Source organism: Oreochromis aureus, linkage group 20, assembly GCF_013358895.1.
Source record: "Oreochromis aureus strain Israel breed Guangdong linkage group 20, ZZ_aureus, whole genome shotgun sequence".
NCBI lineage: Eukaryota > Metazoa > Chordata > Actinopteri > Cichliformes > Cichlidae > Oreochromis > Oreochromis aureus.
Window position 1 is genome coordinate 1,778,935 of NC_052961.1, and position 16,300 is coordinate 1,795,234.

Here is a 16,300-nt window from a genome sequence, read left to right on the forward strand (position 1 = left end):
AGGTGGAGGTGGAGTACTGGTTTGGGCTGGTATCATCAAAGGTGAGCTTGTGGGGCCTTTTCGGGTTGAGGATGGCGTCAAGCTCAACTCCCAGTCCTACTGCAAGTTTCTGGAAGACACCTTCTTCAAGCAGTGGTACAGGAAAAAGTCTGCATCCTTCAAGAAAAACATGATTTTCATGCAGGACAATGCTCCATCACACGCGTCCAAGTACTCCACAGCGTAGCTGGCAAGAAAGGGTATAAAAGAAGAAAAACTAATGACGTGGCCTCCTTGTTCACCTGATCTGAACCCCATTGAGAACCTGTGGTCCATCATCAAATGTGAGATTTACAAGGAGGGAAAACAGTACACCTCTCTGAACAGTGTCTGGGAGGCTGTGGTTGCTGCTGCACGCAATGTTGATGGTGAACAGATCAAAACACTGACAGAATCCATGGATGGCAGGCTTTTGAGTGTCCTTTACAAAGAAAGGTGGCTATATTGGTCGCTGATTTGTTTTTGTTTTGTTTTTGAATGTCAGAAATGTATATTTGTGAATGTGGAGATGTTATATTGGTTTCACTGGTAAAAATAAATAATTGAAATGGGTATATATTTGTTTTTGTTAAGTTGCCTAATAATTATGCACAGTAATAGTCACCTGCACACACAGATATCCCCTAAAATAGCTAAAACTAAACACAAACTAAAAACTACTTCGAAAACATTCAGCTTTGATATTAATGTGTTTTTGGGTTCACTGAGAACATGGTTGTTGTTCAATAATAAAATTATTCCTCAAAATACAACTTGCCTAATAATTCTGCACTCCCTGTATGAGAGTAAGAAAGAAAAGTATATCTTTGTGTCCACCTTTCTCTGTTAATGCCCTACCTGGCCCCTGGCAAAAGCTTTGCTAGATCCGCCCCTGCACAGTTACCAGCTGTCAGCTAAATAAAAAAAAAGGAGCTTGGTGTTTATTTCTCTCAGAAACAGTTCATAACTTCCTTCAACTCATTCATGTCACCTAAAAAAAGGTAAACCTGTTTCTCCATCACCAGTTCAGCTCTGATGATTCAGTAAGGTCATCTCCTGGTTTCGACCAGCCGCTTCTACAGCTGTGGCTCCCGCAAACATCAGCTGATACTAGAAATTAAAATCAAATGAATTCTAACAACAGCTGATCAAGCTTAAACGTGCTGCTGTTGTTTAGCGCGATAAACAAACAAGAGAGAAAAGCCGATCATTGATCAGTTTCATGACTGAAGTTTGAACAGGCGAGAGAATGACAGGGAGGCTGTCATAAACTCCATCGTGCTAGCTACCACGCAGTACGAGTTATTATAACTGATTGTAAAAAGTCAGCACAACAAAAATAAACTACACCTAAACTCGGTTTATATCTGACCCAAATAGAGTGCAGGTCATAACTTCTTACCTGAAATTCAGTTCACCTCACGCTCCGACCGCAGCCGCCTGCTTCTCCTGCCTTCGGTTTCCCTGATCCACGATCTACCACCGGTCGATCGGGCGGTCGCCTCGCCGCCTCGTTCCCGCATGTTCTTTCTGACACACACGGTGGATAGCTGCCCTCGGTTGTAGCTCGCGTCAGCGATCACCAAACAACTCAGTTATTTTTTCCACATCGACCAGCATCTGGACAATCCACAGCCTTTCACTGTTTGTACCGTTACAAAAAAAAACCCTCATCGGCTCATAAAAACGAAAAATAAGTCCAGCTATGACCCTGAGTCAAAAGACAGCCAGCTCGGGTTAGCTAGCTACCTGTCTAGCTCTTTGCAGGCACCGAAAACATCAGAGCTAATATGGGATGTCTTGGTAACACGAGCAGATATTTGAAGTTTACATCTGGCCAATCCACCACCTTTCACTGTTTATACCGTTACTAAAATGAATAAATAAATAAATCATCGGTCCATATAAACGAAAAATAAGTCCAGCTAAAACACATACTGTCGGCGAGCGACCGGTGCTGACACGAGTTTCACCCGCCTCAATATAAGCCAAGCCTGGGTGCTTTTTCACGAAGGGTCGCTAGCGGTGCTAGCTAACTATGCTAGCGGCACTAGCTAGCTAGCCCGCTATCAGCAACACATAAGAGAACTGCTGCTAAATAAACTACACCTAAACTCGGTTTATATCTGACCCAAATAGAGTGCAGGTCATAACTTCTTACCTGAAATTCAGTTCACCTCACGCCCTGCCTTCGCTTTCCCTGATCCACGATTGACCTCCGCGTTAGCAAACACCGGTCGATCGGCGGTCGCGGCATGTCCTTTCTGTCATACACCGTGGATAGCTGCCCACTGTTGTAGCTCCGCGTTATAGCACCACCAAACAACTCAGTTATTTTTCCACATCCAGCTGTGACTCCGATTCTGTGCGAGCATTTGTGAGAGACCGGGAGGTGAAACGACAGAGAGAGTCCTCGCTATCCATTTGCAGCCAAGCGCGGCAGCTAGCTAGGTAGCCGGCTAGCTGTCAGGCAGGACCGACGTCGTCAGAGCACTGTCGCTAAATATGGGATGTCTTGATAAAACAAGCAGATATTTGAAGTTTACACACCTACATTCTCGCCTGAAAATATCTTAAAAGTTTATTTTGTGACCTAGAAACACGAATAAAAGACATATAAAACGTAAGTGGTGGCCGCCATTGTTCACTCTGTAGAGGCGTGCTATGAATTGTGGGATATGGAGTTTTCAACACAAGGATAAATCTTTTTCGGCTGTACTACTCCCGGTATACCACTAGAGAGAGCCAAGACACCACAAATGAAGTCTGTTTATTTGGCGCCAAAAGATGAATTGGCCTAAATTTGTACTAAAATATTAATATTTAAAAACTATAAAAGTCATAAACACCAAAAGTCACAACATAATAGTCCAGCTCCAGCCGCACAAAATGATCTAACATATGTAATCCTAATGTCAAAACTGTTTGGCAGAGGAGCTGGAAAATTTTCACTAAAATATTAATATTTTAAAAACTATAAAATTCATAAACACCAAAAGTCATAGCACACCATTCCAGATCCGGCCGCACAAAATGAGGTAACATATATGAAGCTTGTCTCAAAACTGCGGGCGTGATACGTGCCGTAAATTTAGGCGGAAGATGGAGAATAATAATAATAATAATAAGAATAATAAATCCGACGAATAGTAATATGTGTGCCTCTTGGCATAGGCACACATAATAATAATAATAATAAATCCGACGAATAGTAATATGTGTGCCTCTTGTCATAGGCACACATAATAATAATAATAATAAATCCGACGAATAGTAATATGTGTGCCTCTTGGCATAGGCACACATAATAAATCCGAGGAATAGTAATATGTGTGCCTCTTGGCATAGGCACACATAATAAATCCGACGAATAGTAATATGTGTGCCTCTTGGCATAGGCACACATAATAAAACAAGTTTTAAGAAGAGACGTTTCCATTTGATTACATTTTGTATGATGAATTATGCAGAAAAAGTAGAATTGGGCTGAAAGATCTATCGCTTTATCACCTATTCAGGTTGTAAATCGTGTTTTTAAAAAGTAACTAAGTAACTAAGTAATTAAAAATAAGTAATCAGTAAAGTAACGGGATTACTTTTTTGGGGAAGTAATCAGTAATTAGTTACTGATTACTTTTTTCAAGTAACTTGACCAACACTGCTCCTGACTAAAACAAACTTGATTAGCCATCCTTGATAACTGCAACAGCTTTGACGATGTCTCTTAGCAGTACGTTTGTTTCTGAGCACACAAACTGACAACTGAGGTGTGATAAGGCAGGGAGAGAAACATTCACGTTGGTGAGTCTTTAGGAATGAACTGAAGTGAACTCCACTGAATGAGGGTGAACAACATTACACAGCTGTCTGACTGCACTTAGTCTGTGTGTCACTCTTGTGATGATGGACCTGAAGAACACAGATGTGATCGTGCATATATTTGCGCTGTTTTCACTCACTGTGTGTTTATACATCTCTCTGCACTTAATTAATCTCTGGCTCTCTTCCACAGCGTGTCCTTGTCCTGTCTTCCTCCCCTCAGCCCCAACAGGTCGTTACAGATGGCCTCCCCTCCCTGAGCCTGGAGATTTCTTTTTATTTCAAGGGAGTTTTTCCTTCCCACTGTCGCCAAAGTGCTTGTTCTTAGGGGGTCGTCTGATTGTTGGTGTTTCTCTGTATTTTTGTTGGTTCTTTACTTCACACTGTAAAGCACCTTGAGGTGTCTGCTTTTGTGATATGGAGCACTATAAATAAAACTGCATTGATTGGTTACATGGTCGGGGTCGAGGGATTTGTCCCAGAAAGGCCAGTTTTTTAGAAACACATTTAACTTTTTTCAGATGTCTTAAAAAAAACAAAAGAAATATTAGAGTCCTTCGTGGTGAGCTTGAACAACACGCTCAAACACAGGTGTAATGGCTTTTTCAGCCTCAGGTTTCCTGGATGATGATTTGGGTGTTTATGAAGGCCCTGTTCTGTCTGTGCTCCAAACCTTTTTGCATGATGCTGTAGCTGCTGTACAATGGCATGTTGTGTTTATCAGGAACTAGTTACTGATGTTTACTGATGTTTTTCCCCATTTCATCACACCTGTTGAACCACGGTCCCAAACACTGTCTCCTCCTGTCTGCTCCGACCAGTGACACACAATGTTTCATTCAAATCAGAATATTTTGCATGAAACTGTATTCACAGCTGTGCTAGTGTGTCGTGCGTGTGTGTGTGTGTGTGTGTGTGTGTGGTTGGGGGGTGGGAGGGGGGGACTTGACAGGGACAGATACTTGCCAGTGTAACATGTGTATTTTCTAAGTTTTCTGTTCCAGGTGCAGCAGTTGGTGATATATTGTGCATTTCTCTCTGTCTCTTTTATTATATTTATATATTTTTATTTTATTTACCCCTGCTTCCTCCCACTTCCACTCCCCCTCTCTTAGACATCATTATTCTATATCACATAGTAACTGAAATAACTGAAGTAGAAATGAATCAATACACATATAAACGTTGACATGAACCACAGGGGCCTACAGAGAGTGTATATGGGTGTTCTTGGACAAGTGAAGTGTGTTCAGCACCACAGAGCGCTCAGATCACAATTCTGAATGCAAAGCTGGCAGACAGGACAGGATAGAAAAAACAATAATGGGAAAGGTGAACATGGAAAGAGCAGAGATGGTGAAGGTAGATGAGTTTAAATACTTGGGGTCAACCATCCAAAGCAACAAGAGAGGTGAAGAAGAGAGCGCAGGCTGGGTGGAGTGGGTGGAGACGTGTGTCAGGGGTGATCTGAGACAGGAGGAGGGCAGCAAGAGTGAAAGTGAAGGTTTAGAGATGGAAGATGTGATGTTTGCTTTGGAGACAGCTCTGACACAAAGACAGGAGGCTGAGCTGAAGATGTTCAGATGCTCAGTGGGAGTGAGCAGCATGTGCAGGATTAAAAATAAGTCCATCAGAGACGCCTGTAATATCTTTGTTTATTTTATTTTTATTTCCTCATTTGAATGTTTGCGTCTGATAAGGAAGACATCCTCCTTTTTCCACTGCGTGCCTCTTTTGCATGTAGGTAACATTTCTGACCCAGACACTGTGAAGACACCAGATCTCTGATCCAGCATCAGCTCAGCTCTTCACTGAAAACCAGCTCTAACACCATGCTCTGCTCCGGACTCAGCAGCACACTGTGTGAGTACAACACACTGATAATCTTTCATGTGCAGTAGAAATGAAATCAGTGCCAAGAAATAAAATGTGCTGAACTTTGACATGTTTCAATAGAGCGATTAATCTAATATCATAAATACATGTTTGTATTATCTCAGCAGGACAGTTAGGCTTTCTAGTCTTTACAACAAGTCTCCTGAAAATTATTCATTTGTAATCATTTACTAGAAACAGCTTTAATTATCTCACTCTTAATTATGAATACAGATTATTTTACTGAAAAGACTCAAATGCTTCCAATTCAATAATAATAATAATAAAAAGACACCAAAAATCGCAGTTTGAATGTGTTGTTTATAAAGTGTTTTTTCACAGTAGGATTTATAAATGTTTTAAAAGCTTTTTTTAGCACACACACTCTGTAAATGCTCATTGATTAATTTCATTTCATACTCTGAGATGAATGAAAGGCCACACCAAACTCTGCTAACATAGATTTAAACAGAAGATGAATAAATCAGCTGTATCCAACACACAGTCTAACACTGAGGTTCCTGTTTGTCTCTTTCAGTGCTGGGAGCAGCGTATTTCCTCCTGACTTCAGGTAAATGCTTTAGTGTTAGCTGTTAACTCGATACTGGTGAAGCATGTAGTTATGTGTGTTTATACACTTCTCTGCATGTAATCATTAGTTATTATTCACCTCTGGCTCTCTTCTACAGCAGCATTTGATCAAATACACAGTATTCGTTTTTTATTACAGGGTTTAGCAGAGCCCAGCTCTCTTTACCTTCCAATGTGACGGCCATATCCACAGGCAGAGTGATCACCTTTAACGTCATCAGTGTCCTACAGCTGAGCTGTGGTAAGGAGGGTGTAGTTTGTAAGTTAAAGCTGGATGTAAAGTCAGGTCCATAAGAATATACACAGTGACTTGTTTTTGCTCCCGTACATCCCCACAGTGGATTTTAAATTAGACAGTCAGGATCCCAAAAAGTTGATTCTGTTCATGTGGACGTAGCGTTGTCACAGTTTGTGAGGCAAGCCGTGTGGGAATTATTAAAGGACGCACTGCTGATGTGAGTGAGCTTTGTTGAGGAGGATGACATACAACAAAAGGCGAGGGTGGCGAGAACAGAAATGACAAAACCTAAACTGGGAAAACTAAGAGTAAAACAAACCTGAAACCTTGAGACACAAACAGGGAAGCAGGGAGACATAGACAGATGCAGGGGAACCACACAGACGAACCAGCAAGGCACACAAGAAAACACAGGGCTTAAATAGACACAGGGCAATCAGGGAATGGGAGACAGGTAGGAGACACAGCTGGGATTAATTGGACATAACGAGACAAGGGGAAGCAAAACTAAAATCACTGACAAGAGACACGGACCTTCAAAATAAAACAGGAAACACACCGACTGAACTCTACACACGCAAACTTAACACAGACTGGAGAGACAGAACATGGGAACGTGAAATATGGAACAGGAGAGTACAAAGGACACAAAACACTAGGGATAATCATAAAAAACAACCCAAAATAAACAAAACCACAGAAAATTAATGAACTTAAACATAAACACAGAGTCCACAGACTCTGGGCCATGACAACCGGAGTCTGTGGTTAAGTAAGATGGCGCTGGAGTGACGGCAGCCTTTCCAAGTAGCTCTGCAACACCGCACCTTTTCTAAACTTTTAACTTTTTTTAGACTAGGCTTTCAAACTTTATTTCACCTTCCTCTAGTTACTCTACTGCTACCTCTTAGATATAGCGATACGAGATGGATAATGCACTTTTTAAAACTTCTGGAACCAGCTCCATCTATTCGAGAGCGGAGCTGCTGGCACTAAGAACAAAGGCACAGACCGGCATGCGACACAACATCCCGGCTGAGATAAAGAGGAGCTACAGAGGCTGCAAGGCTGCAGCGAGGAACTGTGAAGAAGGCAAACGAACTCAACAACTTCTTCAACAGGTTTGACCAGCCCACAACCCCCCCACCCTCACCTTTACTACAGAGCCCTCTCCCTACTCTCCTACCTCCCTCGCTCCCCCCCCCTCCCTGACACTATGACATCCCCCTCCTCCTTCTCCAACCCCTCTCTAAACAGCACGACAGCCTTCCTCCCCCCCTTCCAATCACCTCCCAGTGTCACAGTGGATCAGGTCAGGAGACAACTGAGGAAGCTTCGCCCCAGAAAGGCAGCAGGCCCAGACAAGGTGTGTCCCAGGATGCTAAAGGTGTGTGCTGCTGAACTTGGGGAGCCGCTACAACGAGTCTTCAATCTCAGTCTGCGACTGGGGAGAGTGCCCGCCCTCTGGAAGACATCCTGCATCGTCCCGGTCCCAAAAAAGAACCGGCCCAATGAGGTGAATGACTTCCGACCGGTGGCACTGACGTCACATCTTATTAAGACTCTAGAGCGGCTCTTCCTCAACCTCCTCCAACCACAGGTACAACATGCCCAGGACCCACTACAGTTCGCATACAAGGCGGATGTCGGAGTGGAGGATGCCATCCTGTACCTCCTACACAGAGCCCACTCACACCTGGACAAGGGAAAAGGCACGGTCAGGATCCTGTTTCTTGACTTTTCCAGTGCCTTTAATACCATCCGGCCCTGTCTGCTCCAGGAGAAACTAAACAGGATGCAGGTGGACCCCTGCCTGGTCGCTTGGATCTCAAACTACCTCACTGACAGACCACAGTACGTCAGGCTGAAGGACATCATGTCTGACACTGTGGTCAGCAGCACAGGAGCACCACAGGGAACTGTGCTGTCCCCTCTTCTCTTCACCCTGTACACCTCTGACTTCTGCTACAACTCTGAATTATGCCATATTCAGAAGTTTGCAGACGACACAGCCATCATGGGGTGTATCTGGGATAATCAGGAAGAGGAGTACAGAAGTCTGGTGAGGAACTTCGTCACATGGAGTCACACAAACCACCTGCAACTCAACACCTCAAAGACCAAGGAACTGGTTGTGGACTTCGGGAGGTCCAGACCAGGTCCACTGCCGGTTCAGATAGAGGGAGAGGAGGTGGAGGTGGTCAACAAGTACAAGTACCTCGGGCTGTGGGTGGACAAAAAACTGGACTGGTCATGCAACACAGAGCACCTTTATAAAAAGCCCAAAGCCGACTGTACTTCCTCAGGAGGCTGAGGTCTTTCAACATCTGCAGGAAGCTCCTGAGGATGTTTTACCAGTCGGTGGTTGCTGGAGTACTTTTCTATGCTGTGGTGTGCTGGGGGAGCAGCACAGCAAAGAAGGACTCATCCAGGCTGGAAAAACTGATCAGGAAGGCTGGCTCTGTGGTCGGCATGAAGTTGGACACTCTGGTGACAGTGGCAGAGAAAAGGACACTAAAAAAATTGCTGGACATTATGGACAATGCTGGGCATCCTCTGCACACGGCCATAAACAATCAGAGGAGTCTGTTCAGTGACAGGTTGCTTCTCCCAAAGACAAGAACCAACAGACTTAAAAACTCCTTTGTCCCACACGCCATCAGACTGTTTAACTCCTCTCTGGAGGGGAGAGGGAGGGGAGACAGGAGGACAAGAGAGGGGGGAACAACTAAGCTGTAGTGCCTCTTCACTCCACTGTGCAATACTTTTTGCTAATATCCAACGGTGCAATAGACTTCAATACTTGAAATGTGCAATTCCCTTATATTCTTATTCCTATTTATTCTATTTATCCCTTTCATATATTTTATTTATATATGTCTGTATTTATATATGTGTATATATAGTATTCTGCTCACGTTCTGTAACTTCTGTCGGTGCTGTGCTATCAGTGTTGGGAAGGTTACTTTTAAAATGTATTCCATTACAGAATACTGAATACATGCCCCAAAATGTATTCTGTAACGTATTCCGTTACGTTACTCAATGAGAGTAACGTATTCTGAATACTTTGGAATACTTAATATATTGTGGCGAGCTCATGAAACGGAGGAGACAGAGGTTTCGTTTGGTCTTGCTCTCGGCGAGGCTAGCCAGGGAGCACAGCCGTTTATTAGCTTTTTGAGGAGGAACACTGGCGCGAGCCCTCTGCTCAGCGCGGCAACACAGAACAACACAGGGCGCCCTCTGACCCCGGAAGGCCACCTCGTCGCAGCGAGAGGGCGTCACCTGTCACCATGGCAACATACACAAACATAACTGTAAACAGAACTACAAAACAGAACATAAATGTCTATAACATCCCCGACAGCCCTGGGCCGCTACATAGCCCCCACCTAAGGGGTCAGTCGTCCCCGACAACCCCATTACCCAACACAAAGCCCTGCAAATGTCCATGTGTCTTCCTTCGGCACGCAGGCCGATCTCGACCCGCAGGGGAAGAGTCACTTGGATGAGAACCTGGGGTGCCACCAGCATCCCCTGCCCCGGCGGCTGCGGGAGCGGGCGGGCAGTACGGTGAGAGCCTCTCCTGGTGCAACACCGCCACGCGTCCTGGCCCTGGCATGCGGATCCGGTACACCACTTCTGTTAGCCGCCCCACGACCTCCGCCGGCCCTTTCCAGTGACCGCACAGCCTGGGGGACACCCCTCTCTTGCGAACCGGGCAGTACACCCAAACCTTGTCGCCAGGCACGAAAGCTCCCCCTCCGCACCTGGTGTCGCAGGCTCTTTTCTGTCGTACTCCGGCACTGACCTGGGCCTGGCGCTGCTCCCTCAGCCTCCTGTAGCAGTCTCTGGCCACCAACACGCGCCGGTTCTCTGCCTCAGGGACGGGGAAAGGGCCTAGGATGTCTCCTCCCGCTCTCTCCATCGGGGCCCCCACCCGACGCTGCTGTAGGGGGGCAGTGAAGCATTGAGTGGAGCCCTTCTGTGCCGTACAGGTGTCACAGCAGTGCATATGACGTTCCACATCCGTCGACAGCCAGGCCAGTAGAACCGCCCCTGAGGCGGCGGAGAGTTTTAGCATTTCCATAGTGGCTGGCCCCCACCAAGCCGTGGACGAGCTCGAGCACCTGTGACCGCAGCGTCCGAGGCACCAACAGCTGCAGGAGATCTCTGCCCTGCCCGGGGACCCGCCATCTCCTGTACAGGAGGCCGTCGTGGGTCTCCAGGTTGTTGTACTGGGAGTAGTAGGCCTTCACTTCGGGCCCCTGTCCTGACACCCCTGTCCAGCCTGGGCGTCGTGCTGCCTCCAGCCAGGCCCCCACCTGAACCAACGTCGCATCAGCCTCCTGCTCCTGCTTCAGCTGCTGCATGGTCAACGAGAGCCATCCTCCTCCGCCGGCTGTGGCCCGAGCAGTAGCCACGCTCCGTGCCTCCTGGGCCCGCTCTCCCTGCCGTTTCGAGAGAGGCAGCTGGCGTGGGCGCAGACAGATGGGTTGAGCAGAGCCGGTGTCGGTGGTGTGCTGAACCAGCCGAGTCTGCCTGCAGTCTCCGGTTCCCTGCTTTCGACCGCACTGGAGGGCCAGAGTCTCTGTACCAACAGTGATAGCCAGCTTCGCGGTGTCAAGGCAGGCCCCCCAGCGGGTCAGCAGATCAAGGCCGATGATGCACTGTTCTTGGATGTCAGCAAGCCAGAAGTCGTGCACCAGCTCCAGATCCTTCACTCGGATCCGCAGCGGTTTCTTCCCCCGCATGTCAGTTCTCTCCCCCGTCACTGTCATTAGCTGGGCGTCGGTGGGTGACCAACCCGTCACAAGCGGCCCAGATGTTCCAGGAAACACACCAGGTCGTATTAGGGAAATGGTGGACCCCGTGTCCACCAGGGCTTGGCAGGGCTGGTCCTCAACACAGCAGCTCAGGTAGAGTCCCTTGAGGTGCCCGACTAGGCCCGCCACCGTGCATCGTTCTGCTCTGGCCTTCGGGGCGGGCGCCAGGCAGTCGCGTGCCACGTGGCCAGGCTCATCGCACCGATAGCAGCGGCCGGTCGGTTGACGGGGACGCCTCCAGGGCACCGAGGGCTGCAGCTGGCATGCCTCCAGGACCTCCACCTCCCTGTCGTAGTCTGCGGCTCTGGTTTGAGGGTAGTTTGTGGGGGGCACCTGCTGGTTAGGTGGTGAGGTGAGCACCAGCTCGGCCCTTTCAGCCTCAAGGAGCGCCTCACGGAGAGTTTGAGGCATGGCCAGGCGGACGTGTTGGCGCAGTCGCTCTGGAAAAAGTCCTCGCAGGAAAGCATGCAGGCTAAGCTCCTCACGGGCTGCTGCTGGGAACTCTGGGTAGCCACGACGAGCATACAGCAACACATCCGCTGCAAAAGTGCCCAGGCTCTCCCCCGGCCTACGGCTCCGGTTGGTCAGCTGCTCCCTGCTCTGCTCAGTGGAGTGCCGCTGCCCGAATCGCCTCTCGAGTGCTATGGTGAGGGCCTGGAGCTCATGCTGCTCTGACGCGGCTAGGTCATGGAGTACCTGCAGTGCATCTCCTTCCAATGCTAGCGCTAGCTGTGTAGCAGCCTCTTCGTGGCTCCAGCCATTATATCTCATGACTAGCCGTACTTGTGAGAGGTAGGGCTCTAGCGGGGTTAGCCCGTTATATTTCGGTACCTTAGCTGGCGTTGCAGGCGTCACTGCTCGCTGTCGGGGGCCCGGTGTGTCGGCCGACGGAGGCAGCCCATGAAGCATCGCCCTCGCGTCGGTCGCGGCGGGCCGCCGCCGCTGTGCGCTCGTGCCATCGGGACCCGTCGGGGCACTTACATGGCCGCTAGCTTCCTCTCTCTTCAATCGCCGGCTTCCCAAGCAGCGAATACTCTCCTCGACGGCTTGCTCCAGCCTCTGAGTGTCTCTCTCCATTCCGGCGAGGGTGAGCTATCCCACTTCTGACACCAATGTGGCGAGCTCATGAAACGGAGGAGACAGAGGTTTCGTTTGGTCTTGCTCTCGGCGAGGCTAGCCAGGGAGCACAGCCGTTTATTAGCTTTTTGAGGAGGAACACTGGCGCGAGCCCTCTGCTCAGCGCGGCAACACAGAACAACACAGGGCGCCCTCTGACCCCGGAAGGCCACCTCGTCGCAGCGAGAGGGCGTCACCTGTCACCATGGCAACATACACAAACATAACTGTAAACAGAACTACAAAACAGAACATAAATGTCTATAACATCCCCGACAGCCCTGGGCCGCTACAATATTATCATGCTGTTTACAACTACATGAATGTCCTATTGCTGTGATTTATTACTGTTACTGAAGGTCCGCGGCTCCGAACCGTAGTAAAGGGACCTCTGGCTAATACGTCGGATTCGTGTCGGGCTGGTAGCCGAAAACTAGCTTTACTTTGTTGTCTGGGTCAACTTTGCTTGCCAGAGACAGAGAGAGGCGTTGAAAGGCTGCTCCAACATAACTTATTTTTTCCGGAGGAAAACACGAACACAGTGTACAGTTGAGTCTTAATAGCTTACTTACAGCTGGGCTCGTCAGGCACTCTTCTTGGCTGCAGTGGTTATTATTATATTTACATGCTTCCAGCTCCCGTTTTTGCTCCGTGACAGCTCGGACTTTTCCTTTCTCTCCCTCCCTCGCTCACAGACACATAACGGGTATGGCAGTCCATTCTCCCTGCAGCACGGACTACACTGCCCATGATGCTACATTCTTTAGGGCCATGCCTGTAGCATTCTGCCTTTTAGCTTAGCACAACAACAACAACAAAAAAGCGCTCTCTCACCCAGGAAACATGCAGAGAGAGAGAGCGTCACCCTGTAACCATGGCAACCGTAACGCTGCCGCCTGGAACAACAGAACGTAGCTGTCAAACAAACCCAAACAGTCCTGACCCGCGACAATATGAAACAGGAAAGTACCACCGTGTATTCCATTTATTTCAACAAAGTAACTGTATTCTGAATACCACCTTTTTAAACGGTAACTGTAACGGAATACAGTTACTCATATTTTGTATTCTGAATACGTAACGGCGGTACATGTATTCCGTTACTCCCCAACACTGTGTGCTATTTGGAAACCGAATTTCCCAGAGGAACCCACCCGAGGGATTAATAAAGTTTTATCTTATCTCTTATCTTAACCGTTTTCAGTGGGAGAAAGGTTTCATCATCATCCAAGTGACTCCTTCAGTCTCAGCTGACTGCAGGTTTCCAACCTTTCAAACAGCACATTTGCATAATGACTGAAACTAGCACCACTGGGGAACAAGAGGCTGCGAGTCTGGATGTGACTGAAGTGCAGACTCTCAGCTTTAAATCATGAAGTTTAATAAAAGAATTACATTAATAGTTTAGGAATCACAGTCATTTTTACACAGTCACCTATTTTGGATCTGACTGCAGCTTTTAGTGTGTAAAGTGAAGCCAAAGTGTCTTAAACCTGCATTACTGATATTAACATTTCATTTTTCCTTTTGTCTCTCGTGTATGTAACAGGGAGCGGAGTGATGATTGTGCAGTCAGTTCTGTACAGATGTGCAGATAAAGAAATCTGCTCTCGGCTTCACGATCTGGACGTCATCAAGAAAAGGTGAACACTGTCGGGTAGTTTAACTGCTTTGATGACAATAAAAAAGTAACAGCAGTTCAAATGAAAGCAGCAGATATTAGAAATCATGAACTGATCACTTCAACAAACCTGGAAATGAGCTTTTTGCCTCCCTGCAGCTGTGACTTGAAGGAAGTGTGTGAAATAAATACAAACATGGTCCGTACCTGTGATCCCAGCGTCTGCACGTACCTGGACATCACCTTCAACTGCTTCCCTGCAAGTCTGTTACATCTCTGATTATCAGCTAATAATCAATCACATCTGTACGTGAATTATTACAGTTTCTAATGTGATGTGTTTCTTTGTCAGTCCACAGTGTAACATGTGAAGGATCTCAGGCGAAACTTCAGTGTGGTCAGATTTATTTTTCTCATTTATTGTAACTTTAGTGTAACTTTAATTTGATAGAACTACAAACATGGTTACAGTTTATGAACTCTTCCTCAGGTGAAGGACAGGTTATAGTCGTCTACTGGGCTAATTATGGTCGCCGTGACAACACCACGTGCCCTGATGGTAATACCGCTCAGCTCCAAAATGTCACCTGTTTGAGTCCTGGTAGTCCAGAATATGTAACTAACAGGTACAGATGCTGACTCTCTTTCTTCAGCTTTCCATCTTCTCTCAGATGACACGGCCTATTTCAAGCCTCTGCTGATTCACCTTTGACCTGCATTCACAGGTGTAACTGGCAGAACAGCTGTACTGTTGAAGCAAAGAGCTCAGTGTTTGGAGACCCCTGTGTTGGCACCTACAAGTACCTGGAGGTGGTTTATGACTGTCAGGGTAAGAACCTGAAAGATAAACAGACAACTTCAAAAAATAACCCAACTTCTAGTCTCAGTGAAATTAAGCCTGTATGATTAGAAAGGTAATTATTAATCCGTCTTCACAAACATCCACAGAGAGTGAAGCTACATCAAGTCCTCCTCCAACTACTGTGACAGAAGGTGAGCTCACAGAGTGGCAACTAAACATTATTCCAAGAAATCATTTGTATCAGTTTGAGCTGAAACCTGCGCAACACTGATATCAAGCATTGCATGTTGGAGCAGCTGTGAGATAAGACAGGAACTCTTGGGAGGCTGGTGTGTTTCAGGTTGATGAAACAGGATTTTAAAATGTCACAAAGGTTGATTCTCTTTATCTGGAAGGAACATTTTCAGCAAAAGAAACGTTACCTCTAGGTGACTTCTTCAGTCTCACTGACTGCAGGTTTCCAACCTTACAAACAATACATTTGCATAATGACCAAATGTAGCACCACTGACTAACAATGGGCTGTGAGGTCAGTTTCATTAACACTAAACTGCAAATTGTCACGACCAATTATCAACAACCACTGATCAAAGACTATTTATCATTGATCACTGATCAATCACCATTGATCGATGGCCATGAGTCCCATTCACAGAGAGTTGGGGAATGGCTGCAATCACAGCATTGTAAGATGGTGACAGATGTACCCTTAGGCCCCCTCCTCGATTCAGAGATGGTCTTTCCCTTTTCACGTAAATGGCCTCCTTGACTCCGCCCTCAAACCAGCGTTCCTCCCTGTCCAGGATGTGTACATCCTCATCATTGAAAGAGTGTCCACTGGCCTGTAGGTGTAAATAGACTGCAGAGTCCTGGCCTGACGAGGTAGTTGTTCTGTGTGGTACCGTCCACTTAGCCAGAGGTTGTTTGGTTTCCCCGATGGGTGTTGACATCCAGCTCGTGCTCCAGTGAATGATGAGAGTCAAACCTTAAATACTGATCCGTATGTGTAGGTTTATGGTACACGTCAGCTTTTAGATGTCCCCCATTACTGATGGAAATCTCACAGTCTAAGAAGGCTAACCTGCCACTTTTCATATCCTCAATTGTGGTACGTCCTGAGATTTGATTTTCACCCAGGTGTCGTCTTGATGCATTCTCAATCATCCAGGAAAGTAAATCTCCAAAAGTTGATTCTGTTCATCTGGACGTAGCGTTTTGTGGGAGAAACGTTTCGTCACTCATCCAAGTGACTTCTTCAGTCTCAGCTGACTGCAGGTTTCCCCAAACCTTATAAACAGTACATTTGCATAATGACTGAAACCAGCCCACTGAAGGAACAATGGGCTGTGAGGTCAGTTCCTTAATCATAATTATGCAAATTCCCATGACCA

At 46.9% G+C, this 16,300-nt stretch overlaps 1 protein-coding gene across 2 annotated transcripts in view; it reads left to right on the forward strand.

The window, feature by feature from the left end:
• The first annotated feature begins 5,521 nt into the window (after positions 1-5,521).
• Positions 5,522-16,300, forward strand: part of LOC116327427 (L-rhamnose-binding lectin CSL1-like) — a 70,464-nt gene continuing 59,685 nt past the window's right edge. Inside the window, exons 1-9 of one of the 2 annotated variants that reach the window (XM_039604734.1) lie at positions 5,522-5,700; positions 6,251-6,283; positions 6,443-6,544; positions 14,036-14,129; positions 14,267-14,370; positions 14,460-14,504; positions 14,598-14,733; positions 14,833-14,936; positions 15,056-15,100. In XM_039604734.1, coding sequence (XP_039460668.1) covers positions 5,670-5,700; positions 6,251-6,283; positions 6,443-6,544; positions 14,036-14,129; positions 14,267-14,370; positions 14,460-14,504; positions 14,598-14,733; positions 14,833-14,936; positions 15,056-15,100 — 694 coding nt within the window. In that variant the 5' untranslated portion in view covers positions 5,522-5,669. The remainder of the gene's footprint in view (positions 5,701-6,250; positions 6,284-6,442; positions 6,545-14,035; positions 14,130-14,266; positions 14,371-14,459; positions 14,505-14,597; positions 14,734-14,832; positions 14,937-15,055; positions 15,101-16,300) is intronic. The other variant, XM_039604732.1, reaches the window with a different exon arrangement.